The 27,968-nt window shown below is 45.8% G+C and overlaps 1 protein-coding gene, 1 non-coding gene and 1 pseudogene across 4 annotated transcripts; 1 reads left to right on the top strand and 2 right to left on the bottom strand.

Moving 5' to 3' along the window:
- Positions 1 to 5,397: 5,397 nt before the first annotated feature.
- Positions 5,398 to 5,470, bottom strand: TRNAG-CCC. The gene has a single exon. It is a non-coding gene; the product is annotated as a tRNA-Gly (tRNA).
- An 8,204-nt stretch (positions 5,471 to 13,674) lies between these two features.
- On the bottom strand, positions 13,675 to 17,913 carry LOC113881175 (BOLA class I histocompatibility antigen, alpha chain BL3-7-like). Of its 3 annotated transcripts, none has more exons than XM_027523994.1 (8): positions 17,802 to 17,913; positions 17,244 to 17,513; positions 16,769 to 17,044; positions 15,189 to 15,464; positions 14,966 to 15,079; positions 14,493 to 14,522; positions 14,290 to 14,353; positions 13,675 to 14,126 (listed from the first exon to the last, which is right to left on the bottom strand). In XM_027523994.1, exons 1-7 carry the CDS (start codon positions 17,863 to 17,865, stop codon positions 14,331 to 14,333), a joined length of 1,053 nt encoding a protein of 350 aa, XP_027379795.1. In that variant the 5' UTR covers positions 17,866 to 17,913; the 3' UTR covers positions 13,675 to 14,126; positions 14,290 to 14,330. The 3 variants fall into 3 exon arrangements, 2 of the variants coding, with proteins under 2 accessions (XP_027379795.1, XP_027379796.1); XM_027523995.1 differs by having other exon boundaries at positions 13,675 to 14,033; XR_003507962.1 differs by having other exon boundaries at positions 14,290 to 14,522.
- Positions 17,914 to 23,810: 5,897 nt separating this feature from the next.
- LOC113881174 lies at positions 23,811 to 24,988 on the top strand (annotated as a pseudogene).
- The last annotated feature ends 2,980 nt before the right edge of the window (positions 24,989 to 27,968 follow it).

Below are 27,968 nucleotides of genomic sequence, written 5' to 3'. Positions count from 1 at the left end.
CCTCAATCTTTTCCAGAATCAAGGTCTTTTCCAATGAGTCAGCTCTTCACATCAGGTGGCCAAAGTATTGGAGTTTCAGCTTCAACATCAGTCCTTCCAATGAATACCCAGGACTGATCTCCTTTAGGATGGACCGGTTGGATCTCCTTGCAGTCCAAGGGACTCTCAAGAGTCTTCTCCAACACCACGGTTCAAAAGCATCAATTCTTTGGCACTTACCTTTCTTTATAGTCCAACTCTCACATCCATACATGACTACTGGAAAAACCATAGCCTTGACTAGACAGACCTTTGTTGACAAAGTAATGTCTCTCCTTTTTAATATGCTGTCTAGGTTGGTCATAACTTTCCTTCCAAGGAGTAAGCGTCTTTTAATTTCATGGCTGCAATCAACATCTGCAGTGATTTTGGAAACCCCCAAAATAAAGTCTGCCACTGTTTCCCATCTATGTGCCATGAAGTGATGGAACCAGATGGCATGATCTTAGTTTTCCGAATGTTGAGCTTTAAGACAACTTTTTCACTCTCCTCTCTCACTTTCATCAAGAGGCTTTTTAGTTCCTCTTCGCTTTCTGCCATAAAGGTGGTGTCATCTGCACATCTGAGGTTATTGATATTTCTCCTGGCAATCTTGATTCCAGCTTGCGCTTCTTCCAGCCCAGCGTTTCTCATGATGTACTCTGCATAGAAGTTAAATAAGCAGGGTGACAATATACAGCCTTGACGTACCCCTTTTCCTATTTGGAACCCATGGGAGAGATGGTATGTGGTGATTCATTTAACCATCCATCGGGTCTTGACTAAGGACACATATGCCAGTTACTCTGTGTGGCTCCAAGGACACAGTGGAGAGCCATATAAACAGCTTTTGCCTTCAAGGTGCCTGGGGGGAGCTGGTGGACATTGCTGTCAGGTAGATGCAAAAGTTGTTAAATTTCTTAATGTTCTACACCTTCTTTGGGAACCTTAAAAAAGTCATGGAGCCTTCAGCAGTGACATTTACTATCAGCCATGTAACCATAAGGGCAGCGAGCAAGGAGAGCTTGGAGCAGAGGCATTTTCTCTCACCCTGAGACCATAACAGATGGATCACAGACCTGCAAGTATTTAAAAAGTAGAACTTACTAGTAAAGTCAAATACATAAATGTCAGGATGATAAAAACTGGCATAAGGGAAATTTCGATGTGGTAAAATTGTTAAATTGAAGATTTAACTTGAAAATACAGTCAGCATAGGAAGAGATAATGAGAGGCGGGAGGGGGGCCGTGGAGGGGTGGGTAGGGGGTACAGGGGGAGCTGGGGAGAAGGAATGCAAGGATATGAAAAAAAAACGTCAATGAAACTGGCAATGACAACAAAAGGCCTGAACAGAAAGAGGCTCCTTGGGCTGCCTGTATCTTCCTGGTGAAATGTCTCCATGCGCCCTCTGGTGGCAGTGGCTGGGTAGTGGTCCTCTGAGAGGGGAGCCTCTCCTGGAAATGCATCACCTTTGTGGTCTCTCAGGGGAGGCGGGCTGGCATCTCACAGGGTCGCACCCCAGCTCCCTCCTTGTCTTGCACTTGCTGGGCACTGAGCACAGCATATGTTCACACACGTCTTGTAATTTATAAAATATAACTGGCTTTCAGCGAGTTCCTTATCATTTCAGGAGTTGTGTTTTCCCACTTATAAATAGCCACACCACTCATTCGTTTACCTATTCAATCATCTATACACATTTATTAAGCACCTGCTCTGGGACAGGGATTGACTTCAGCACTGAGGCTACAGTAGTGACGGGTGTCCCACTTCTGCAGGGCTTTTTGTTCTAGTGTAGGATTTCTAATGATTTTTGCCACAAATAAGTCAGTCATTTTTTGAGTGTAGGTAGGTTATGGAGTGAAAATAGACACCAGAGAAGAAACAGCCAGAAAACCTGGGTTCTAATCTAGTTCCACTGCTTAATAGAGTGTAATCTCGCTCAGCCTTAGTTTAGATCAGATCAGTCGCTCAGTCGTATCCAACTCTTTGTGACCCCATGAATCGCAGCACGCCAGGCCTCCCTGTCCATCACCAACTCCCGGAGTTCACTCAGACTCACGTCCATCGAGTCAGCGATGCCATCCAGCCATCTCATCCTCTGTCGTCCCCTTCTCCTCCTGCCCCCAATCCCTCCCAGCATCAGAGTCTTTTCCAATGAGTCAACTCTTCGCATCAGGTGGCCAAAGTACTGGAGTTTCAGCTTTAGCATCATTCCTTCCAAAGAAGTCCCAGGGCTAATCTCCTTCAGAATGGACTGGTTGGATCTCCTTGCAGTCCAAGGGACTCCCAAGAGTCTTCTCCAACACCACAGTTCAAAAGCATCAATTCTTCGGGCTCAGCCTTCTTCACAGTCCAACTCTCACCTCCATACATGACCACAGGAAAAACAATAGCCTTGACTAGATCTGTCATATCAAGGAAAAGCTACATTTTTCTCCATAGCACAATCTTTCAAACTACACGTAATGACAGTCAAAACTGCAGTGGAAACAGTGTCCCTAGCAACCAACAGTCCTATCTTTCTTTTCTGTCCTGGGTCAAGAAAGTTCCCAGACTTTTCTTGTCACCTTCAGGTGTTAAGCACTATTGTTTTATATACATAAATGTCTAATCTGAAATAATTTGTCACTTTCAGATATTAAGCAGGGGTCAACAGGTCCACATTGAAACAGGAGTTTGGGGCCAAAACCTCAGGAATAAAAAGAGTCTTTTACTAGCTACAGAAAGCTATGCCCAAGAAAAAGATGAAACTGATTAATTAGCGTGCATTTGAATGGAGAGGAAAATTACACTGTTGAAGGAGAATTTGGTGATAAATTACTGATAAATTTATAGACAAGCTTCAAAGGAACATCTAATATATCTACATTGTTCTGGTAATAGTTTCATCAGGCTTAGCTGGGAATCTGCTCCCTCAGTCCTTCTAGAGATTTCAAAAGCTCCTAACAGCCTTTGTAAAACCCCTTCCTATTTAACACACCTAGAGTAACCTCTAGTTCCTTCACTCAACCTTGACTGATACAACTTTTCTTTTTTAAACTGGAGTATAGTTGACTCACAATGCTGTATTAGTTGCTTAGGAAGCATTACTATGAACAAAGCTAGTGGAGGTGATGGAATTCCAACTGAAAGTGAAAAGTGAAAGTGAAGTTACTCAGTCGTGTCTGACTTTTTTCAACCCCAAGGACTGAGAATTCCAGCTGAGCCATTTAAAAATCCTAAAAGATGATGCTGTTAAACTGTTGCACTCAATATGCCAGCAATTTTGGAAAACTCAGCAGTGGCCACAGGACTGGAAAAGGTCAGTTTTCACTCCAATCCCAAAGAAGGGCAATGCGAAAGTGTCCAAACTACCATACAGTTGAGCTCATCTCGAATGATAGTAAGGTTATGCTCAAAATCCTTCAAGCTAGGCTTCAGCATTATGTGAATCAAGAACTTCCAAATATACAACCTGGATTTAGAAAGGGCAGAGAAACCAGAGATCAAATTGCCAACATCTGTTGAGTCAAGAGAATTCCAGAAAACCTCCACTTCTACGTCATTGACTATGCAAAAGCCTTTGACTGTGTAGCTCACAACATAGTGTGGAAATTTCTTAAAAAGATGGGAATTCCGGACCACCTTACCTATAACCCAAGAAACCTGTATGTAGGTCAAGAAGCAACAGTTAGAACTGGACATGGAACAATGGATTGGCTCCAAATTGAGAAAGGAGTATGTAAAGGCTGTATATTGTCATGCTGCTTATTTAACTTCTATGCAGAGTGCTGTGCTGTACTGAGTTGCTCAGTCGTGTCCGACTCTGCAACCCCATGGACTGTAGCCCACCAGGCTCCTCTGTCCATGGGGATTCTCCAGACAAGAATACTGGAGTACGTTGCCATGCCCTCCTCCAGGGGATCTTCCCAACGTAGGAATCAAACCCAGGTCTCCCGCATTGCAGGTAGATTCTTTACCATCTGAGCCACCAGGGAAGCCCAAGAATACTGGAGCGGATAGCCTATCCCTTCTCCAGGGGATCTTCCCCACTCAAGAATGAAACCAGGGTCTCCTGCATTGCAAGAGGATTCTCTATCAGCTGAGCTACCAACGAAGCCCTCTATGCAGAGTATATCACGCTAAATGCCGGGCTTGATGAATCAAAAGGTGGAATCAAAGTTGCCAAGACAAATATCAACAATCTCAGATATGAAGATAATACCACCCTAATGGCAAAAAGTGAGGAGGAACTAAAGAGCCTCTTGATGAAGGAGAAAGAGGAGAGTGAAAAACCTGGCCTAAAACTCAACATGGACAAAACTAAGATCATGGCATCTCGTCCCACCCGTTTATGGCAAACTAAAGAGGGAAAAGTGGAAACAGTGACAGATTTTATTTTCTTGGGCCCCAAAATCACTGTGGATGGTGACTGCAGCCAAGAAATTAAAAGACGTTGCTCCCTGCAAGAAAAGCTATGACTAACATAGACAGTGTATTAAAAAGCAGAGACATCACTTTGCCGACAAAGGTCCCTATAGTAAAAGCTATGGTTTTTCTGGTAGTTATGTATGGATGTGGGAGTTGAACCATAAAGAAGGCTGAATGCAAAGTATTACTGCTTTTGAATTGTGGTGCTGGAGAAGACTCTTGAGAGTCCCTTGGACTGCAAGGAGATCAAACCAGTCCATCCTAAAGGAAATCAACCCTGAATATCCATTGGAAGGACTGGTGCTGAAGCTGAAGCTCCAATACTTTGGCCACCTGGTGCAAAGAGCCAATTCATGGGAAAAGACCCTGATGCTGGGAAAGATTGAGGGCAGAAAGAGAAAGGGGAGACAGAGGATGAGATGGTTGGATGGCATCACTGACTCAATAGACATGAGTTTGAGCAAGCTCTGGGAGATAGTGAAGGACAGGAAAGCCTGGTGTGCTGCAGTCCATGGGGTCACAAAGAGTCAGTCATGACTTAACAACTGAACAACAATTACTTTCAAGTGTACAGGAAAGTGAATCAGTTATATGTAAACTTATATCCACTCTTTTTAGAGCCTTTTCCCATTTAGGCCATACAGAGTATTGAGTAGAATTCCCTGTGCTATATAGTAGGTCCTTATTAGTTATCTATTTTATATACAGTGGTGTGTATATGTTAATCCCAACCTCCCAATTTCTCCTCCCGTGATATAATTTGTTATTAAAACAAGAAGATAAAAGCCAATTGATTATTGAAATGCCTGCATCTAGGAAAAGAGAATCAGGGATTTGGAAAGTGGTATAAGGACCACAGCTTTTCATTATGTCTTGTAGCTGCACCAGGTCTTTATGTGGTATCTTTAGTTGTGGTATCTTTAGTTGTGGCATGAGAACTCTCAGCTGTGGCATGTGGGATCTAGTTCCCTGAGCAGGGATTGAACCTGGGCCCCCTGCTTTGGGAGAGCAGAGTCTTAGCCACTGGACCACCAGGGAAGTCCCTTTAAAAATATATACATGTACAAGTATGGTAAAAGTTTTAAAAAACAGTCAAATAAACAAAAACACATGTGGGAAATAATATACGTTAAGCGCTAAGACATATGGTAGGTTTAAAAATAAGCTCACGGTCTTCCTGATGACTCAGTGCCCCTCTTGTGGAGGCCTAAGAGGGAAGGACTTATGGGACATGACAGAGCATGGTGAGGTAGGCTTCCACACAGCCCAGCCTCTTGTCTAGGAAAAAGTCACTGTGATTAGGCATGGTCACTAATCCAGTTCACTCACTCAGGTGGGAAGTCACAATAGAGTTGGGGCCAAAACCTCAGGAATAAAGACAGCCCCTTTCCCTGAAATGTCCTCAGTTTTTCATGGAGGACATTTTTAATGTCCCTCCTCTTCCTCCTCTTTTTTCTCTTCCCCGCCACCTCCTTTCTCTTCCCTCTGCTTCCTCTCCCTGATTCTCTCCTTTTCGTTTTGAAATAATCCTAAACTCACCAAAAATTATTGCAAAAATAGAGATGTCCCACTCAACCTTCAACCAACTTATCCCAGTGAAAGCATCTCAGGTACTATAGCAGGTTATCGAAACTGGGAATCAACCTTTTTTTCCCTCTCTGGTAAACTTGGTACTTGAAACTCCAGAAATCTCTTTCCATCATGACTAACGTGATAGATTCCTAGTTTTCAAAGTGCTGCCCTTTGAAGAGGAAGTGCTTCCCTTTGAAGAGGAAGTGCTTTGAGTCTAATCCAAGCCAATGCTTGTGGCTGAAGACTCAGCAGTCTTCTGGTCTAGTTTGCTTGTGAAGAGCTGAGAAACATAAAGGGTCACCAGAGAGTGTGGAACTGATGGATTTAGAAGATAATCCAGGGGCGGCCTTCAGCAAGGAGGGGAGCTAGTGGGCTAATGTAGGTGGTTACTGGAAAAGTTACCTGGATTGTTTTTAATGAGAGACATTTCTCACCTCAGTGGGTTTCCTAATGAGTTCAGGTGGTGTAAAATATCATTAAAACAAAAGAAACATCTGTCTAGTCCAGGCCCTGAGAGTAATTCCTGGAACATTAGTACTTCCAGGACACTTTTTTTCCTGGATGAAATTCCGTCTGAAGAGATACACTATTGTCTTTTAAGAAGCCCGGCGCGGAAACACAGGAACTCAACCGTGTGTGTTAAATTCAAGCACGTGTCTGTCTTAGCTGGGGTGTTCGCCTAACCGCCCCAGTCCCACGAAGCCAGAGGGAGAAGGCGGGGTTATGGCCTCCATCACCGCATCAGGGCCTCCCATCACAGGCCCAGACAGGCCCATGAGAAGCTGCCACAGAAAAGATAAAAATGCCCAGGTCCTGGGCCAGCACAGCTAAAACCCTCCAACGGTTGAAGGTGAGCGTAAAAAGCGAAAAAGAATAGAACAAGCTAGAAAGAGGAAGGTGCAGGAAGGAGAAGCGAGTTTCAGAGGAACTGAGCAGAGCGCTCAGAGATACTCTTGACCACACGCCAGGAAGCGTCATCTCCCGGCGAGAAGCAGCGCCACTTAGCGGTCAGACTCCGCGCGGCCGCCGGGGCGGCTCATTGTCCCGCCGTTTCTAGCCCGCGCTGCGTTTTTAAACCCCCGGCTACCGCGCTGGTGAGTGGGATTCACTGAGGTTCTCAGCTGGGAGCCTGGGGCGGTTTCAGGGGTGTGGGTGGGATTCGGTGCGTGTCGTGGGGACCATCTCACATGCGGTGCATCTCACATGTGGGGCCTGGGGAGGGGGTGGGGGGAGCGCGAGGATGGGGAGCGTGGGGGCCAAGGTAAGGTCGAGAAGCGGCCGAGGTCTACACGCGGCCTGCTGCGACCACCTGTTGCCACCACAGCACATCCCGCTTTTCTGTCTCTTTCCAGTTCCCAGCCGCTGCTCTCCCTGCTGCACCTGCCCTGCCCGCCTTCCTCCTCTTCACACACCTCAATCCTCTGATCCCCCTGGGTGGAAGGCTGCCCCCCACCTCCCGCGTTGCTCCTGTCAGAGGCCTGCAAGGGCTCCTGGAGGGCCGAGGCTCAGGTGACCACTTCCCAGCAGTCGTGCAGCGCCCTCCGAGGCCCCTGAGTGCTGTCCTCTCCTCCTGCTCCCAGTTCTGCCCTCTTCTCATTTCTGGTCTCGGAGTCAAGGAGTTTCCAGGCCGACTGTGCTCAGGGGGCCTCAGTCCTTGGAGTTAAAGGTCTTTTTCTAGCGACCAGGAGCTCTGGGAAGGACACAAGGGCCCTGAACCACACTTCCTAAAAACTGAATGCCCCTCTTCTGGGCCGCAGACCCTGGTCCTCCTTTCATGATAAGACTCACTTCCTAGTGCCAAGGCCATGCTGCACGTGCCGCACGTGCGGTCTACTTGGGTTTGTTTTTTAAACCTTGGAGAAATCTATCCCTGACTTGTTGAATGTTCTTTGCGCTGACAAGATATACAACTGTGGTGAAAGGGAATTCCCTGCTGGTGGACGGGTTAGGACTCAGCACTTTCACTGCTGTTGGCCCCGGGTTCAGTCTCTGGTCTGGGAACTAAGATTTTGGTGTGCCTAAAAAACACCAAAAAATAAACAAAAACCCAAAACAAAAACAACAAAATAAACCAACAGCAACAAAAAATACCCAGCTGTGCTGAAAACTCTGAATCCCTGGACCAGCTTCTCAGAGTTATCTGAGTAGCTGCTTTACAGGCTAGTCAGTTTGGCTGAAATAAAACTCCATTCTATTATTATTACAGACTGTTTATTGATTATTTACATAGACAGAAATTAAAGTCTGGTGGCTTTGTGGCCAAAGGATTCTTCCTGCGATTTCTGTGGTCTCCACTCCCCACTTCCCTCTTAACATCCCACCTCCCCATAACATGAACTCAAATTTTCTGCTGTGTTGGTGTTCCACAACTGTTTTCGCACCTCTTCCCCTGCCATCTCCTGTGCCCCCTCAGGATTTGCCCTCCCCTCCCTGCTGCTCCCTCCTCTCTACAGTTCTCTGATCCCTTCCTAGGGCGTCCCCACCCCCGTATCCCCTTTCCCACCACAGGTCCCTCCGCGCCCCTCATGGCTCTTCTCCTGCGAGAATCAGTCACCTGCAAGGCTCCTACCTCCCCTCAGCTTTCACTAGCCTTTCTTTTCCACCCCCCACCCGGGGTGACTTTTGCTCAGGGGCATTTCCCTCCACCCTCTGCCCTATTTCACCAGGGGAGCTCTCCTGCCAATGATCCCTGGGCCTTGAGCACAGTGCCCAGCCCCTGGGGGAGGACCTGTCCCCCACTTGACACCCATCCTCCTACCTCTGCCCCCGTTCAGGCACCTGCTCTTGGCCCTCATCCAAGGTGGTCCTTTCCCCCAACACAGCCCCTCCCCACTCTTGCATCCTAAACTTCACCCTCTGGATCCCTCCACTCTCCAGGCCACAGGTGCTGGAGTCCACTTGCCCTGGTCCCTCTCCAGCTCCCCCCATGGCACCTTGCCCTGCTCCCACCCTTGTCCGAGTGCCTTGGGCCCTCACCAAGTAATTAGTAATAGGCCCACTCTTGTGGTTCCCCAAATCACCACCTCACTCTCACCCTCCCTCACCCAGGGCACCGCTCTTCTCCTGTCTTCACCCTAACCCAAGGGGGGTTACCCTGGGTAATAGATGTTTAACAGATGCCCTGTGCCCCAGTCCCAGGCCCTCACCACTATCTCCTCTGCAGCCTCTTGCCCCTCCTCCACAGTGGGAATACTGCCCTTGATCCACTGCCCACCTCCTTGGCTTTCATCACCCTTTCTTTGGTTCCTGGATACCAGCAGCCTCTCACTACCTCAACAAGATCTTTGTTTTATGCCACTTGGTCAACTGGTCTTTCCCTAGAGGGCCTCACCATGCCTCTTTGCACTCTGCGCCCAAACCCACTCCTTCACCTCCCCCAGGTTACTGGCCCACCTTCATCTCTCTTGGGGCCACAGCCCAGTCCCTCAGGCCCCTCTGCCTCCTGCCTCACCCTCCCTGGAGCCCACCTTGTCCATCATGAGCCTACACCAGGGGCAGCAGCCCTCACTGTCCATCTCACCTGGCCCCCCTCTGAGCAGGGATTCCCTCTGGTCCTGGGTCTGACACTGCCCTTCCCTCCCTCTGACTCCACCTCCCCTCACCCTGCTCTTCCTGCCTCTCCCCTTGCCCTCCTGCCTGGACCCTTAGGGAGCCGGTGCCTCCCTGTCCTGGCACTTGTCCTACACCTGTGTCCATCTCCACCCTCTCCCTCCACTCCTCGATTCCCCTCTCCCTCCTTCTCTTTCCCATTTTTCCCGTATGGAAATCCTCATTCTGGTCCCTTGTACACATGCATGTTCTGCATCCTCAGCACCTGGAGCAGGTCAGGACACAGAACTGGTCTGTGAAACATCTGATGTGCACTTGTCTCCAGAAAGCAGCTTCATCTGTGGTTCCTCCTTCCCCAGGATCCCACAGTCTTTGTTACAACATCACGGTGCTGTCCCAGGATGGATCTGTGCAGGCCAGCTTTTTTGCTGGTGGACACTTGGGTGGTCAGGCCTTCCTGCACTATGATCACATGAAGGGGAGGGCAGAGCCCTGGGGAGTCTGAGCTGAAGATCTGGAAGCTAAGATGTCGGACAAAGAATCCAAGTGAAACTGGGCAACTCAGATTGGGACTCAAATCCACGTTCTTTTAACTAACATCACATCTGGTCTCAGGACTTACTGATTCTCAGGTTCTTGAAGAATGAATTCAGTGAGAGACAAAGTGATAGGTAAAAAGTGGGTTTTTTTAGAGAGAAACACACTCTGTAGACATTGGGTAAGCCATCTCAGAAGGCGAGAGTCGCAAGAGGCCATGGAGTTGTCAGTTTTTATGAGAGTGGGTGATTTCATAGGCTAATGAGTAGGAGGAGTATTCCAGCTATTTTGGGAAAGTGGTGGGATTTCAAGGATTCAGACCGTGGTCAGACTTTTGACCTTAATGATCTGCCTTGAAACCATCACAGCACCTGTGGGCGTGTCATTTAGCTTGTTGATGTGGAGTGCATCCTGAGGCTCAGGGTCTAGCAGAAGTTGACTCCTCTGCCATCTTGGACCTATTTGGATAAATAATGTCACTTGCAGTGACAAGGACAGACCTAGAGATTATCACACAAAGTGAAGTAAGTCAGTCAGAGAAAGACAATGATTCCACCTGAGATATCACTCATATGTGGAATCTAGTTTTTTTAAAAGATACAACTGAACTTATACAAAACAGACACAGACTAACAGATATCAAAAACAGATTTATGGTTCCCAAGGGAACATGTTGTGGGGAGGATTAAATCAGAAGCCTGGGATGAACATACATACATTACTACAGAAAAGACAGATAACCAACAAGGACCTACTGTATAGCCCTGGAAACCCTACTCAATATTCTGTGATACCTTATATGAGAAAAGAATCTAAAAAAGAATGAGTGTATGTATATGAATAACTGAGTCACTTTGCTGTACACCCAAAACTTCTATAACATTATAAGTCAACTATACTCCAATAAAGTTAAAATATCAAAAAATAAATGTCGTACCACATTCTTCTTCTGCTGAAAACAATCTTATAACTCCCATCTCACTCAGAGCAAAAGTCAAAACACTTCCAACACCCTCCAGGCCTACAAGGTCTGGCTGTACCTCTGACCTCATCTCAGTTAATCTGCTCCAGCCATACTGGCCTCCTCACTTTAACAGAAACACACGGACATCCTCCTGTGCTGGGGTCCAGCCCCAGCAGGATCCTAGGGTACCCTCAGGAAAGACGAGGTCGGCAAGAGAGAGATGACACAGGTCTTATAATGGGTTGAAACCTGATAGTCCGGGGTCGAACGATAAGAGAATAAAGAATAAAGAGAAAAAAGGAGGCTGATATTCCTTGGTTTACACAGAAAGCCAAATAAAGTCCCTGACACAGGACTTACTCTGTTCACGGAGGCCGCAGGCGCCCTCTCGGTGGGGTGAAGACTCAGGGCACCCTCTCCCCTGGGTGAAGATGCAGGGTGCCTTCCCGATTGGGTCTTAGAAGCCCAGGCAAAAAAAGTGAACTCAGAGAGCCTCTCTGTTTCAAGGGGTCAGCCTAAAGAAAAAAAAGAGAGAGAAAAAGAAAGACACAGAGACCAGAGCTCTGGAGAAATGGGATTTGCAGTTTTATTTTCAAAAGGAGCTTTTATACCCTGAATTACACATTTTCAGAAGTGAAGGACACAAAGTCATACAGAGGCAGCTCAACATGACATCAGTTTGACCTTCACTGGGACCAGGATGTTTCCTGCATACCTTTTCATTGACAAGGGTCTTTGTGTTATGTACATTATCTTCTGGCCCTGTGGCCTGCCAACATTTTATAACTCTTTTCTGATAAAGGTTGGTCAACCAGAAAACTTGTTTTCTCCTTTAAAGTGTTTTTTCTTTATTTTTCCAATCTGCATCACCCTCAAAAAGTACTGAACAAAGTTACATTTCATAGAGCAAAGGTATGGCAGGTTACAAGAGAGAAAGAACCAATTAGCTCAAAGGTCTGATGAGGTTAATTCCAAGGCTACTACTTGTTTTTCTTACATTCCAACTACATTAACTAATGCACTCCCAGGTGTACAATGGATAAGGGATATGGGAACTTGGCAGCAAGCATTGGCTCAACAATGAAATCTTACACCAGCACTACTCTAATAGTTTTTAACTCTTCAAAAGGCTCTATATTTTTAGAATGTTTTAGAATGTTTAGAATGTCTCTCACGGTTGGGAGGCTGTGAACCACCATGTGTGTTAATTGCAAGAGTATAGATAAACCTGCCAGGCAAGCTAGAAAGCCGTCAGAGGGGTTTGAATTGAAACACTCCTATCATGCCCAGGAGACATAAAGCTAAAGCCCTAAGTTGACTTTTTCCAGAGAAAGGTGGTCAGGGATAGCCCCCTGTTAATGTCAGAGGAGTTGGTGAAAGGCACAAAATAGTAAGACAGATTCTGGTTTTGGGGTACATGCTCGAGCAGATTCAGGGGTCCTTCGAGGCCTGATCCGCCTTTGCCTGTCAGGTCTCTTCCGCATGACCTTTGTCATGGGTGGGATCTCCCGAGGTGGCTCCCGGCACTCCTGCCCTGGTGCATTTGCCTGGAGGTTCCCCCTGCCTGGAAAGAACCTCCTCCAGTCATCGGGGGTAACTAGCCTGTCCTTTAAATCTCTCCCAAAGGCCACTTTCCCGGTGAGACCCACAGTGACCACCCTAGTACAACAGCCACCTTCCTTGTCCTCACACTCACACTGTGCATCACGTTCCCCACTGCATCTTTCTGTTCTTCCCATCCTTTCACAACAGAACACTTTTCCTTATTTAGCCTACTGATAAGACATAGTCTGTCTCCTAGCACTTGAATACATGCTCCATGAGGCCAGCAACTTTTCTCTTTAACGTCAGTGATGTTTCCCAGATGTAAAACACTGTGTCATGTATGTGGCATGCAGCTGGTATGAATGGATGGTCAGTGTAATGTGCTGTGTCTGTGCTCAGTCACTCATTCACATCCAACTCTTTGCGACCCATGGACTGTAGCCCCCCAAGCTCCTCTGTCCATGGAATTTTCTAGGCAAGAATACTGGAGTGGATTGCCATTCCCTTCTCCAGGGGATCTTCCCAGCCCAAGAATCAAACCTGCATCTCCTAAGTCTTCTGCATTGGCAAATGGATTGTTTATCACGGAGCCACCTGGAAAGCAGGATCAATGTGAAGCACCTCCCTATATCTTTATTAATGTGACCTCAGGCCAAATGTTGTATTGTGGTAGCTACAGCATAACATCTACTCACACTGACATCAGTGCCACTTGTGTGTTTCTCACAAGTGCTGTTCTTCCCTTCTTGGCAACCAACCCTCCTTCACACTACATCACAGGATATTTTTCTTTTCAGAAAACAATTATTGTTGACTTATGGGTCCTATTTTCTAACCAAATATAAGCCCAAATTAGACTCTGCTTTAAGGGCTTACCAGGTGGCAATAAAACATGGTATTTCATTTACACTGCATGACAAATAGCTACTATCCTTAGCCATAAATGAGTTCTTAGAAACCAGTAACATTGATATTTTGAGGGAAATGAAAAAAAACTGAAAATGAAATAAAAGACTTGATTAGTAAGGATAAAGCGTACATGAAGATGACTAAAATGATCGTAAAAGAAAAGCAATTTGTTTGCTTTTACTAAATTTAATTTAATATTACTAAAGACATTTAGACATACTAAAACTGTACAAACATTTGTTAAGTTTTACAAAACAGACCCACACAGGCAAACACTAGGGGACTAGATTGATGAGGACCTATGGGGGAAATCTGTAGTTTGGATCCTGATTTTCAATAAGATATGAAAAAGGAAAAGAAGTTAAGACAAAGAGGGAGACAGCCCAGCCTGGCCTCTGTTGGATCAGGAAGGACCATCAGAGAAAACAGTCCAGGGTGTGGAGGGGTCGTGGTGGACAGAGGAGGGCCAGGCTCACCACTTCTTTACATTATGCTAATAGCAGCACAGACACATTCAGATGACTTCTGCAGAAAGTGAAGTCAGATCTTCAAGTCATAATGCAGGGGTGGGATATGGAGTCTTGCATCACTCAGTCCCCACGAGGTAGCTGTTTCACACTGTGAAAGAAAAGAATCATGAACCAGTGTAGGTCAGTCATGTAAGGGCTCACATTCTCCACAGCCCCCCACATGCTCACATGTCCCACTCAAAGACCCCCACCACCCAGTGTGTCCCCCCTGCACCAACTCCTCTCCCAGTCAAGAACCTCCAGGGTCTCACCTCTAGGATCCATGAGAGCTCTGGTCCCACACATCAGAGCTCTAGTCTGATAAACGTTCACTGCCTGGGGGAGAAAAGACCAGGATGTGGTCAGAATCCACAGGGAAGAAACTAGAGAAGGCACTTTGAGGAGGATGAGCCCCCATGACCTCTTGTCTGCACCCTCAGAAGGGTCCCAGGTATCGTATCCCCTCTGTACTTACTTTCAGCCTGAGTGTAGTGCCCTCTTTCACCTGAAAGAAGAAAACATCACGTGAGAATCCATGGAGAAGGCCGAATCATGATATCCTAGAGAAACTCCCTACTTCTGGACCCCAGAGAACTTTCTGGAACTGTAACCAAAAATCCAGGACAGAATCAGGAATATAAAGAAAGGAGATGGGGGGGGTGTGTCTAGACCATCTCCAACCCTTCTAGAGGTCTGAACTCTGTGGGGACCTTCCCCGCTGACTTTCAGGTGCTGAGAAACAGGCCCCAACTGGAATTATGAAGGCGAAAAATCTATCTTTCATTTTCACATGTACTTTACAAAAGGGTCAACGTGAGCATCAGCCCCAGACCAGCAAGCCCATATGTATGGATGGTATTTCCCAGGAACAAGGCAGGCAAACTTCTACCTGGGCTTGAAACCCCTCAGTGAGACAAGAAAACTCAGATCCCACCCTCCCTTCCCTACCTGAGCGCTTCTTCCTCCAAATCACAGCTCCAGTCACCACAGCCACCACAGCTACCACAAGGAGAACCAGGCCAACAATGATGCCCATGGTGAGGAAGGAGGTCTCAGGAGGTTCTGTGGAGGAAAAGGAAGAGGCCCTGACCTCAGGCTTGAGTCCTGACTTTTGAGTCCTGAAGGGCTCCTGCTTTATCTGAGAAAAGCTCCATTCCGACCCCATCCTTACCCCATCTCAGGGTGCGGGGCTCCTGAAGTCCCTCATGCTGCACACGGCATGTGTATCTCTGCTCCTCTCCAGAAGGCACCACCAGGGCCGCCCACTTCTGGAAGGTTCCATCCCCTGAAGGCCTGGTCTCCACAAGCTCCATGTCCTGGGTCTGGTCCTCCCCGTCACGCTGCCAGGTCAGTAAGATCTCCTCAGGGTAGAAGCCCAGGGCCCAGCACCTCAGGGTGACCTCATGACCAGAGATGGGGTGACAGGTCACATGTGTCTTTGGAGGGTCTGAGGAAGAAGAATCAGAAAATTCACACTTTATATTACTCCCATGGGCCATGGAGGAAGCATCACGTAATCATTCTGAGTAATGATGAGAGCATGAGTTTGAAAAGAAAAAGCACAAACACCAGCCTGGGCTCTGGTGTGTGGGAAAATCTCCTAGTCCTTGTAAAGTTCTGGAGTCAGGGTGAGAGCCATGGTAGGATGCTCCACCTTAAGGGGGAGAACACAGAGCAATGGTCCTGACTTTGTTGGAAACTGAATGACTCAGAAAAGCTGGAGTCTGGCCTTTTATGATGCTCTTGGTCTGAGAACAGGCCTTGAGAAAGTCATGGGTCACAAGATGGCGGGCAGGGTGAAAGGGCACCGCTGACCAGTTATTTCAGGGATGGTTTCCTGCTTCTTCCCAAAGACACTGGATTCCTTAATTGTCCTTCAGAGAAATGAAGCTACTGGTGAGTCACCGTCTTGTTCAGTTCAGTTCAGTTCAGTCGCTCAGTCATGTCCGACTCTTTGCGACCCCATGAATCGCAGCACGCCAGGCCTCCCTGTCCATCACCAACTCCCGGAGTTCACTCAAACTCACGTCCATCGAGTCAGTGATGCCATCCAGCCATCTCATCCTCTGTCGTCCCCTTCTCCTCCTGCCCCCAATCCCTCCCAACATCAGAGTCTTTTCCAGTGAGTCAACTCTTCGCATGAGGTGGCCAAAGTACTGGAGTTTCAGCTTCAGCATCATTCCTTCCAAAGAAATCCCAGGGCTGATCTCCTTCAGAATGGACTGGTTGGATCTCCTTGCAGTCCAAGGGACTCTCAAAGAGTCTTCTCCAACACCACAGTTCAAAAGCATCAATTCTTCAGTGCTCAGCTTTCTTCACAGTCCAACTCTCACATCCATACATGTCCACTGGAAAACCATAGCCTTGACTAGATCGACCTTTGTTGGCAAAGTAATGTCTCTGCTTTTCAATATGCTATCTAGTTTGGTCATAACTTTTCTTCCAAGGAGTAAGTGTCTTTTAATTTCATGGCTGCAGTCACCATCTGCAGTGATTTTGGAGCCCCCCAAAAATAAAGTCTGACACTGTTTCCCCATCTATTTCACATAAAGTGATGGGACCAGATGCCATGATCTTCGTTTTCTGAATGTTGAGCTTTAAGCCAACTTTTTCACTGAAAACCTGGGCGCATTCCTCCCTCTCCTGACAAGAACCTGGGGCGCTGTTCCCATAGGGGCACCACTTTCTTCTACTCGTGGGAAGCCAGCTGTAGCCTGAGGGAAGATCAGGGTGGCCCCGCGCCCCTCGTACCTGTGCGCAGCAGCGTGTCCTTTCCGGTCTTTAGGTATCTGCCGAGCGACTCCACGCACTCGCATTTCAGGTAGTTCCTCACACGCTCCGCAGCACCACGCAGCTCAAACTTGTGCTTGGTGATCTGAGCCGCCATGTCCGCCGCGGTCCAGGAGCTCAGGTTCTCGTTCAGGGCGATGTAATCTCTGCCGTCGTAGGCGAACTGATCATACCCGCGCAGGAAACCCCCGTCCGACCCCACGTCGCAGCCGTACATCTCCTGGAGGGTGTGAGACCCTGACCCGCCCAGACCATCCGCAGGGATTAAACCCAAACTGAAATGAAACCGGGTCAAGTCCCCGCGAGCTCCTCACGGGTCGGGGGGAGGGGCGGGTCCCACAGTGTCGGGGTGACCCTCGGACACGGAGACTCGGGGCGACCCCGCCGGTCCCTGGGGATGGGGGTCGTGACCCGGACCCGGGCCCGCGTCGCTCACCGGCCTCGCTCTGGTTGTAGTAGCCGCGCAGGGTGTTCAGGTTCGCTTGGAAAATCTGTGCGGTGTCCTTAGCTGTCTTTGTCTGGTCATCCCAGTACTCCGGCCCTTCCTGCTCCACCCACCGCGCCCGGGGCTCCATCCTCGGATCCCGGGCGTCGCTGTCGAACCGCACGAACTGCGTGTCGTCCACGTAGCCAACGATGATGAAGCGGGGCTCCTCGAGGCCGGGTCGGGACACGGCGGTGTAGAAATACCTCAGGGAGTGGGAGCCTGGGGGCGGGAAGAGGTGAGACTCGGCCCGACCTCCTCGTGGTTCGGGTCCCGGGCCTGAGGTGACGGAACTGGGAGGAGGGAAGGGCCAGGGGCTCGTGAGACGGAAAAGGTCGGAGAAGGACCAGGACTTGGGGGGCAGAGAAGAGGGGGCGGGAAGCAAGGGAGGGAAGATCGGGACTGGGGGAGGGGGCAGGTCTGAGCGAGGGCGGCGGGCTCGCTCCTTCCCTGGAGGTCCTGCCCACCCACCTCCCCGCAGAGGCCGTTCCCTCCAGACCCCGCACTCACCCGCCCAGGTCTCGGTCAGGACCAGCGCACCCGGCAGCAGCAGGACGAGGGTTCTCGGCCTCATGACCCGCGTCTCCGGGGTCTGGGGAGAAGCGAGTCCAGCGGGTGGATGAACACTTTGTAACCTGGTACCGCGGAGATGAATGAACTGCAGCTAGAAATTGGACACCCAATGGGAGTGAGACCTGGGGCCGCGTCACAAGTGTCCAGATAGGAGGGCCCGACACAGGTTGTGAGAGAGAAAGTGAAACTCGTGGAGATGGGAAGCCCCAAGATGGAGTGTCCCGGCCCCAGCCAGACACGGCCCTTGACTCTGAGACCCTGAGACCCTTGCCCTCCAGGGAACCTGGGACGTTGTCCTGATCCCTCCTCTCCTGCACCAAGAGCTTTTTGTCACACTCCCTGTGTCCTGGCCCAGGGGCTTGTAGTCAGCGATTTTCAAAACATTTTTGGTCAGAATATTTATACAATCCAACAAATTAGTGTGGACCCCAAGGGTAATTTTGTTTATAGTTACTTCTATCGATATTTTGCATAGAAATAATAGAGTTAGAATTTGCTTATTCATTTATTTAGAATAATATTAATAACTCACACAGTTAACATGGAATATAACTATTTCCCCAAATAAACACTACAGTGGGAACAGTGGAGCTTTTTACATTTTTATATTTTTGCAAGTCTCTTCTTGTCATTCTCATTAGAAGATCGCTGGATGTTTACGTTTACTTCTATGTTAAATCCATTGTTTTGGTTGAAATCTATGAAAATAAAAAGCCCCCACACACGTAATAGTATTTTAAATAACTTTTCAGATAATTATCTAAGTTCATCTTTGATCCAAAACTAAAACTACAAAAGTGGTAGTTTCTCAAAGGTTATTTTCAAAGTGGACTTGAAATGATATTATTGAATATTTCCTATTCTATTACACTAAAATCCATAAGCTTATTTTGCACATTGACTGTCTTTTATACTAATATAAGATTTTTTAAAACTAATACAATGCTTCACTAAGTTTTGTAGATCTTCCAGCGTCATTCATTTTTTGAAGTAAACACTGTATTCCATGAAAGAGAGGCTTTCAGGTCACACAAATTATTTTCCTTCGGACATAATACTTTGGAATGTAGCAGAAGTGCTTGATGTGTACTTCCTATGTCATCTTAGAAGATTTTATTTTTTTAGAAAAATAATTTGCATTTTGAAATATGACCATAAGCCTTTTGATTTTCCTAAAAAAAAAGCAGCTCATTTTTGCAATAAGAAATACAACATAGCAGTATCTGTGCAATGCCTATGTTAAGATTAGAACCCCATCTTTTGAATTTCATCTAAGCATGAGAATTTTGAGAGACTGATATTCACATCAGGTTTTCTTAAGTTACTCTAACACAAGTGCATAATAGCAGATTGTAGAATTAACATACCATTCTATGCCCTATTATAACATGATATACTTACTTCTGTTCCTCTTGCAGTGTATCAGATCTTTTACAGCATCATCAGAGTAAAGCTAATGTTCACCAAGCACACTCACTTCAAAGAAAAAAACATAATCTCTTTTATGCCACCATTCACTGCTCCAGGAAAACAACACCATCAAGTTAAGTCATGTAGACCTTTACTTGTCCATGTAATTCTTGGCCTTGTCAATTAAGTCTCATCCTTAAACTTTAGCTCCATCAGTTCAGTTCACTTCAGTCGTTCAGTCGTGTCCGACTCTTTGCGATCCCATGAACCCCAGCACGCCAGTCCTCCCTGTCCGTCACCAACTCCTGGAGTTTACCCAAACTCATGTCCATTGAGTCGGTGATGCCATCCAACCCTCTCATCCTCTGTCGTCCCCTTCTCCTCCTGCCCTCAATCTTTTCCAGCATCAAGGTCTTTTCCAATGAGTCAGCTCTTCACATCAGGTGGCCAAAGTATTGGAGTTTCAGCTTCAACATCAGTCTTTCCAATGAATACCCAGGACTGATCTCCTTTAGGATGGACTGGTTGGATCTCCTTGCAGTCCAAGGGACTCTCAAGAGTCTTCTCCAACACCACAGTTCAAAAGCATCAATTCTTCGATGCTTACCTTTCTTTATAGTCCAACTCTCACTTCCATACATGACCACTGAAAAACCATAGCCTTGACTAGACAGACCTTTGTTGACAAAGTAATGTCTCTCCTTTTTAATATGCTGTCTAGGTTGGTCATAACTTTCCTTCCAAGGAGTAAGCGTCTTTTAATTTCATGGCTGCAATAAACATCTGCAGTGATTTTGGAAGCCCCCAAAATAAAGTCTGCCACTGTTTCCACTGTTTCCCATCTATTTCCCATGAAGTGATGGGACCGGATGCCATGATCTTAGTTTTCCGAATGTTGAGCTTTAAGACAACTTTTTTACTCTCCTCTCTTGGAGAAGGCAATGGCAACCCATTCCAGTACTCTTGCCTGGAAAATCCCATGCACAGAGGAGCCTGGTAGGCTGCAGTCCATGGGGTCACTAAGAGTTGGACATGACTGAGCAACTTCACTTTCCCTTTTCACTTTCATGCATTGGAGAAGGAAATGGCAACCCACTCCAGTGTTCTTGCCTGGAGAATCCCAGGGACAGCGGAGCCTGGTGGGCGGCTGTCTATGGGGTCGCACAGAGTCAGACATGACTGAAGTGACTTAGCAGCAGCTCACTTTCATCAAGAGGCTTTTTAGTTCCTCTTCACTTTCTGCCATAAGGATGGTGTCATCTGCATATCTGAGATTATTGATATTTCTCCTGGCAATCTTGATTCCAAGTTGTGCTTCTTCCAGCCCAGCATTTCTCATGATGTACTCTGCATATAAGTTAAATAAGCAGGGTGACAATATACAGCCTTGACGTACTCTTTTTCCTATTTGGAACAATAGGATCTGATATTAGCTCCCCAAGGGAATCAGAGGTGTCCCTGGATCCCTAGAGTGGTGAACACACAGTAGGACAATCAAGAAGGCCAAAGTGAGCCCAAGAAGTTAGAGCTGATGGTGAGATTTCATGTGGGGAATACCTGTGATCAGGGGGTCCTGGCTGAGGGATGATATGGGAAGGTTGTCAGTGTCCAGGGCCTGGCAGGCGAGGTAGCAGCCAACTTATGATTACTTCCTGTCAAGACAGCTCCAGAAGAGTTCCAATTTCAAATACATTCTCAAATCTGTCAGGTCCTGATCCCAAATGTATTCATTCAGCAGTATTGGCTCATGCTTTGTCCAGTTTGGCTCGTGCTTTGGGCTGAGAGTCTGTAATACACTCGAAACCGAGGTATAGACTCTGCTCCCACATGGCTGAGTAGCGGTTGTAATGGAATACAGTGAAGGTTGTTGTTGACATAGTAGCAGGTAATTAAAACCATCACTTTATCTCTCTCCCACAGTTATTATAAATATTCCTCATTATTTGCACCCTGATGTTTCTTAGAATATGAAGGATTTTAGCAATTCCCCCAGGAGAAAACTGGTCAACCACTTGTAAAAGAATGAAACTAGAACACTTTCTAACACCATACACAAAAATAAACTCAAAATGGATTAAAGATCTAAATGTAAAGACCAGATACTATAAAACTCCTAGAGGAGAATATAGGCAAAACACTCTCCGACATACATCACAGCAGGATCCTCTACGACCCACCTCCCAGAATATTGGAAAGAAAAGCAAAAATAAACAAATGGGACCTAATTAAACTTAAAAGCTTCTGCACAACAAAGGAAACTATAAGCAAGGTGAAAAGACAGACTTCAGAATGGGAGAAAATAGTAGCAAATGAAGCAACTGACAAACAACTAATCTCAAAAATATACAAGCAACTCCTACAGCTCAACTCCAGAAAAATAAATGACCCAATCAAAAAATGGGCCAAAGAACTAAATAGACATTTCTCCAAAGAAGACATACAGATGGCTAACAAACACATGAAAAGATGCTCAACATCACTCATTATCAGAGAAATGCAAATCAAAACCACTATGAGGTACCATTTCACGCCAGTCAGAATGGCTGCGATCCAAAAGTCTACAAGCAATAAATGCTGGAGAGCGTGTGGAGAAAAGGGAACCCTCTTACACTGTTGGTGGGAATGCAAACTAGTACAGCCACTATGGAGAACAGTGTGGAGATTCCTTAAAAAACTGGAAATAGAACTGCCTTATGACCCAGCAATCCCACTGCTGGGCATACACACTGAGGAAACCAGAATTGAAAGAGACACGTGTACCCCAATGTTCATCGCAGCACTGTTTATAATAGCCAGGACATGGAAGCAACCTAGATGTCCATCAGCAGATGAATGGATAAGAAAGCTGTGGTACATATACACAATGGAGTATTACTCAGCCATTAAAAAGAATACATTTGAATCAGTTCTAATGAGGTGGATGAAACTGGAGCCTATTATACAGAGTGAAGTAAGCCAGAAAGAAAAACACCAATACAGTATACTAACGCATATATATGGAATTTAGAAAGATGGTAACAATAACCCTGTATACGAGACAGCAAAAGAGACACTGATGTATAGAACAGTCTTTTAGACTCTGTGGGAGAGGGAGAGGGTGGGATGATTTGGGATAATGGCATTGAAATATGTGTAATATCATATATGAAACAAGTCGCCAGTCCAGGTTCAATGCACGATGCTGGATGCTTGGGGCTGGTGCAATGGGACGACTCAGAGGGATGGTATGGGGAGGGAGGAGGGAGGAGGGTTCAGGATGGGGAACACATGTATACCTGTGGCGGATTCATTTCGAAATATGGCAAAACCAATACAATATTGTAAAGTTAAAGAATAAAATAAAATTAAAAAAACAAAAACAAAAATATAATGATTCACAGAGAAAAAAATAGAGGAATAATTAAAAAAAAAAAAAGGTCCCCCAGGAAGGCAGACTCAATGCTCTGGGGACAGGAGACAGTATGGACTTGACCTTGACTACACTGAGCGGATCTTCCACTTTGGACGACTCCCACTGAGACACACTGCCCACCTTCCCATGGCGTCAGGGACATTCCCACTATCTTCTGAGCAGAACACTTAGTACACAAAGACTCATGTCACAAATCTGTGGTACCATGATTAAAAAGCATCTCTAGTACATTACATAGACTGTTGCACAGACAGATGTTTATGGATGGATAGAGAGAGGATGGACAGAGGCTAGATACAGATTGAGAACTGGACACATAATTTTACCAACCATGTGTCACAGGGACAACTTATGTCAGGGACAACTTACGACAACTTATACTTGTTACTTGTAGTGGACTTTTATTAGCTTCTAAGTGAGATGAAAGAAGAAAAGCAAATCGATGCACCTTAAAGAAATCCTCCAAGTTCAAACATGTTCCGATTAACGCTAACTTGGGAAAAAACAACTTTTGAATGGGGGTGGGGGTGGGGGGGCAGGGCTGAGTGTTTGTCATAAGCAGCCGTACTCTGTCCTCTGGTGGCCTTCTGTGAAATAGCACAAGTGCTGCCGGCTCCATGGTTTTGTCAGCAAAGAAGCCAACGTTTCCACTTGCCACCTTCACAGTCCTGCTCTTAGAGCAAATCAAAAGTTCTGTAAGATTCAGTGCCTACTAGAGGAAGTCACTGTTTGAGTAGGACACAAGAGGCCACTTCCCAAGTGTAGTGTTTCAGGGAGTGTTGATTGAGCCCTTGAGTCAGGCCCTAGAGGGGAGACTAGAGAGGAGGTTGCTGCCTCAGGGGAACTGCAGGGGGAGGGTGGGAACACGCGGGGTTCACTTGTCTACACCCCAGCTCTGTGGTCTGCTGGGGAGAAGTTAGTCTATCCAAGCAAAGCAATTTATGGCACTTTTCTGTATACATTAATAATAAAACATTTTAGAAAATTATCACTCAACATATCTGTATGATTTCATCTAAATTTATATTGGCTCAGATGGCAATCTTCCTACAGGCAGTGGCAGACTGGGGAGGCAGTGGTCTGGCTTGGCCTGTCAGGGCACGGGCGGCTGCAGCTTCAGCACCATGTCCCTGCAGTACTGGGCAGAGGAGACGCCCCTCATGGGCAAGTACCTCGCAGGGGATTCCTTCCCGAAGGACTTGACTACGATGTGAAGCAGGAGGAAGGGGAGGCTGCAGCCTTGGGCGGTGGAGTTAGGGCGGGGGCCAGCGGAGGTTGTGGCCCGAGTGGGGCGCTGACAGCTCCAAGTCAAGGATTCTGCTCATGAGCCTCCAGAGCAATGGGCAGGTCCTACATTCAGAAGGTGGTGTTTCATAAAATGTCACCCAACGAGACCCTCTTTTTGGAAAGGACCATCAAGACTTACAAAGATGACATTTCTAATAGCTTCTTTGTGAATTTCCAAATATGGGATTTTCCTGGGCAAATGGACTTTTTTGACCCAGCTTTTGGTTTGAGATGATCTTCAGGGGGACAGGAACATTGATATATGTCACTGATGCACAGGATGACTACGTGGAGGCTTTAACAAAACTTTACCATTTCTAAAGCCTACAAAGTTAACCTAGTTAACTTTGGTTTTTATTCACAAAGTTGATGGTCTGTCTGATGATTACAAAATATAAACACAGAGGGACATTCATCAAAGGGCCAATGGTGACCTTGCAGATGCTGGGCTAGAAAAACTCCATCTTAGCTTTTATTTTACTAGTATTTATGACCATTCAATATTTGCAGCCTTTAGTAAGGTGCTGCAGAAACTATCCCACAGCTACTGGCCTTGGAATACCTATTAAATACCTTTATATCAAATTCAGGTATTGAAAAAGCTTTTCTCTTTGATGTTGTCAGCAAAATCTACATTACAACAGATAGTTCTCCAGTAGATATGCAGTCATAGGAACTTTGCTGTGACATGATTGATATTGTAATTGATGTGTGTTGTATGTTTGGGTTAAAGGAAAATAGAAGTGGAAGTGCTTACCACAAAGAGTCCAAGGCCATCATCAAGCTGAATAACACAACTGTCCTGTATTTAAAGGAGGTAACTAAATTTTTGGCACTGGTTTGCATCCATAGGGAAGAAAGTTTTGAATGAAAAAGTTTAATAGACTATAACTTCCATTGTTTCTGAGAAGCTATTCATGAGGTTTTTGAGGTGGGTGTGACTTCTCACAGGAGCTGTGGTCACCAGACCAGTGCCCCCAACCTGAAAGCTTTGACACACAATTGCACACCATGAAACGTCATCTAGCCTGGACGCCAGTGGTCAGGGCTCTGTGCCAGCGTATTCTTCACACCAGGGTCAGAGACCACGTGCTGCAGGACATGGGAGTTGCCGCTTGTGGGAATCTGGTGCCTGTCCCACTAGAGATAAGGGGTAGAGTTTCTCATTTGGATGAAAACCCCTTCAGCCAGTGGTGTGCAACCGACACTACTATTTCTTTAAAAAAAAGGCAAAAAAGAATTCCAGAGATCACAGAACTGTGTGTCTTTCTCCTTTTGGGGGCCCTACTCTAAGTAGCTGGAATATTTTGGACCTGGAGATAATACCACTTACCCATCCTTACCAGGGAATGTTGCCATCAATTACCAGTTGAAAATAATAGAAAGAACCAAAGTTTTATATGCTTCACTTAGATTTTCATTTGAGTAGTCTCTAAAAATCCTGCCTTGCTTAAGTTCTAACACTGTCTCTCAGATTTCAATTTTGGACCTTGCACACCTCAGACCTTCTAAATGCATTTGCTTGCTAACTCAGAAGACACATGGTCTGACTGTAGCAAAGGACATTCCTATATTTGTTTCTGAAAAACTGAGAAATTTTTATGCTGCATCAAGTCAAGAGCAAGTCTCAACAGTGGCTGCTGTGTTTGTTCCCTAGGAAGTGTTGAGGAATAAACTTTAAGACAAAAGAAAATCTTTGCACCTGTGTTTTGGGTACCAGATATCTGGGTTCCTTCCCCTACATTAGATAAATGATTCTGATCGCTGTTTAAAAAGGGAATTTAACAGAGTGAAGTAAGTCAGAAAGAGAAAGATAAATATCATATCCTAACGAATATATATGGAATCTAGAAAAATGGTACTGAAGAATTTATTTACAGGGCAGCAATGGAGAAACAGACATAAAGAATAGACTTATGAATGTGGGGAGAAGGGAGAAGAGGGTGAGATGTATGGAAAGAGTAACACAGAAACTTATATTACCATATGTAAAATAGATAGCCAATGGGAATTTTCTGTATGGCTCAGGAAACTCAAACAAGGGCTCTATATCAACCTATTCAAAGAACGATGCTTTCATCATAATCTTTGTGCTGCTCCCCTGCTGGGACTGTCAGGTAGTTGGGGACCAACTCAGTCTCCAGCTTCCCTTTCCTCAGGACAGGGGACTTCCAGGAGCTCTTGCATCTCAGAGGCTACAGAAGATACTTTCACAATGTGGATTTAAGATGATGATTTAGGAAAAATAAGAATTTTTATACATTTTAATTTTGTTTTACTGAAGTACAGTTGATTTACAATGTTGTGTTGATTTCTGCTGTACAGCAAAGTGATTCATTTATATATATATTATTTTTCATATTTTTACCATTGTGGTTTATTAAGGAAAGATAAGAATTGGTAATGTGTCAATCAGGAGTTATTAAAGCAAACCTGCTTTTTTTCCTGCATGTAGGTGGTGGTGAAAATAATTACTATGTCAGTTTGCTATCCTAGTCTCCACTTTTTAAAGTGTTTTTTTTATTATGGCGGAAGTCACATAATGTAAAACATACCATTGTAACCATATTTAACTGCACAGTTCAGGGACATTAGGTACAGTCACATTGTTGTGCTACTCTCACCATTATCCATCTCCTGAAATTTTCACCTTCCCAAACTGAAGCTCTGTCCCCATTAAATAGTAACTCCCCATTCCTCTTCTCCACCTTTCCACCCGCTAGCCCTTGGCATCTACCAATGTACTTTCTAACTCTATGAATTTGACTATTCTAGGTACCTCATATAAGTGGAATCAAACAGTAATTTTCTGCACCCGATGTATATTGAAATACATTTTTGAGGTTAACTTAATATATGTCCTGGGTTTCCCAGGTGGCATTAGTGGTTAAAAAACAACAACAAAAAACCCGCCTGCCAATGCAGGATGTTTAAGAGACATAGGTTCGATCCCTGGGTCAGAAAGATCCCCTGGAGGAGGGCATGGCAACCCACTCCAGTATTCTTGCCTGGGGAATCTCCATGGACAAGAGGACCTGGTGGGCTATAGTCCATAGGGTTGCAAAGAGTCAGACACAACTGAAACGACTTAGTACGCACATGGCAACTCTATTTTTAGTTTTTTAAGGAAACTCCACGCTGTTCTCCATTGTGGCTGTATCAATTTACATCCCCACCAACAGTGCAGGAGAGTTTCCTTTCTCCACACCCTCTCCAGCATTTATTGTTCATAAACTTTTTGATGATGGCTATTTTGATCATTGTGAGGTGATACTTCATTGTAGCTTTGATTTGCATTTCTGCAAGGAGATCCAACCAGTCCATCCTAAAGGAGACTAGTCCTGGGTGTTCATTGGAAGGACTGATGCTGAGGCTGAAACTCCAATACTTTGGCCACCTCATGGGAAGAGTTGACTCATTGGAAAAGACCCTGATGCTGGGAGGGATTGAGGGCAGGAGAAGGGGACGACAGAGGATGAGATGGCTGGATGGCAACACCGACTCAATGCACATGAGTTTGGGTGAACTCCGGGAGTTGGTGATGGACAGGGAGGCCTGGCGTGCTGCAATTCATAGCATCGCAAAGAGTCGGACACAACTGAGCAACTGAACTGAACTGAATAATTAGTGATGTTGAACATCTTTTCATGTGTTTGTTGGCCATGTTTGTCTTTGGAGAAATGTCTATTTAGGTCTTCTGTCCACTTTAAACAAAAAGTTTGGGTTGTTTGTTTTTTTGATATTGAGGTACATGAGCTGTTTGTATATTTTGGAGATTAATCCTTAATCAGTTGCTTCATTTGCAAACATTTTCTCCCATTCTTAGGGTTATCTTTTCATCTTGTTTCCTTTGCTGGGCAAAAGCTTTTAAGTTTCATTAGGTCCCATTCATCTATCTTTGTTTTTATTTTCATTACTACTGGAGGTGGACCAAAAAGACCTTGCTGAGATTTATGTCAAAGAGTGTCCTATAGTCAATATCTTGTAATAACCTA

The sequence above is a fragment of the Bos indicus x Bos taurus genome, chromosome 23 (genome assembly GCF_003369695.1).
Source record: "Bos indicus x Bos taurus breed Angus x Brahman F1 hybrid chromosome 23, Bos_hybrid_MaternalHap_v2.0, whole genome shotgun sequence".
Lineage (NCBI taxonomy): Eukaryota > Metazoa > Chordata > Mammalia > Artiodactyla > Bovidae > Bos > Bos indicus x Bos taurus.
This window is presented reverse-complemented; position numbering and strand designations above follow the sequence as displayed.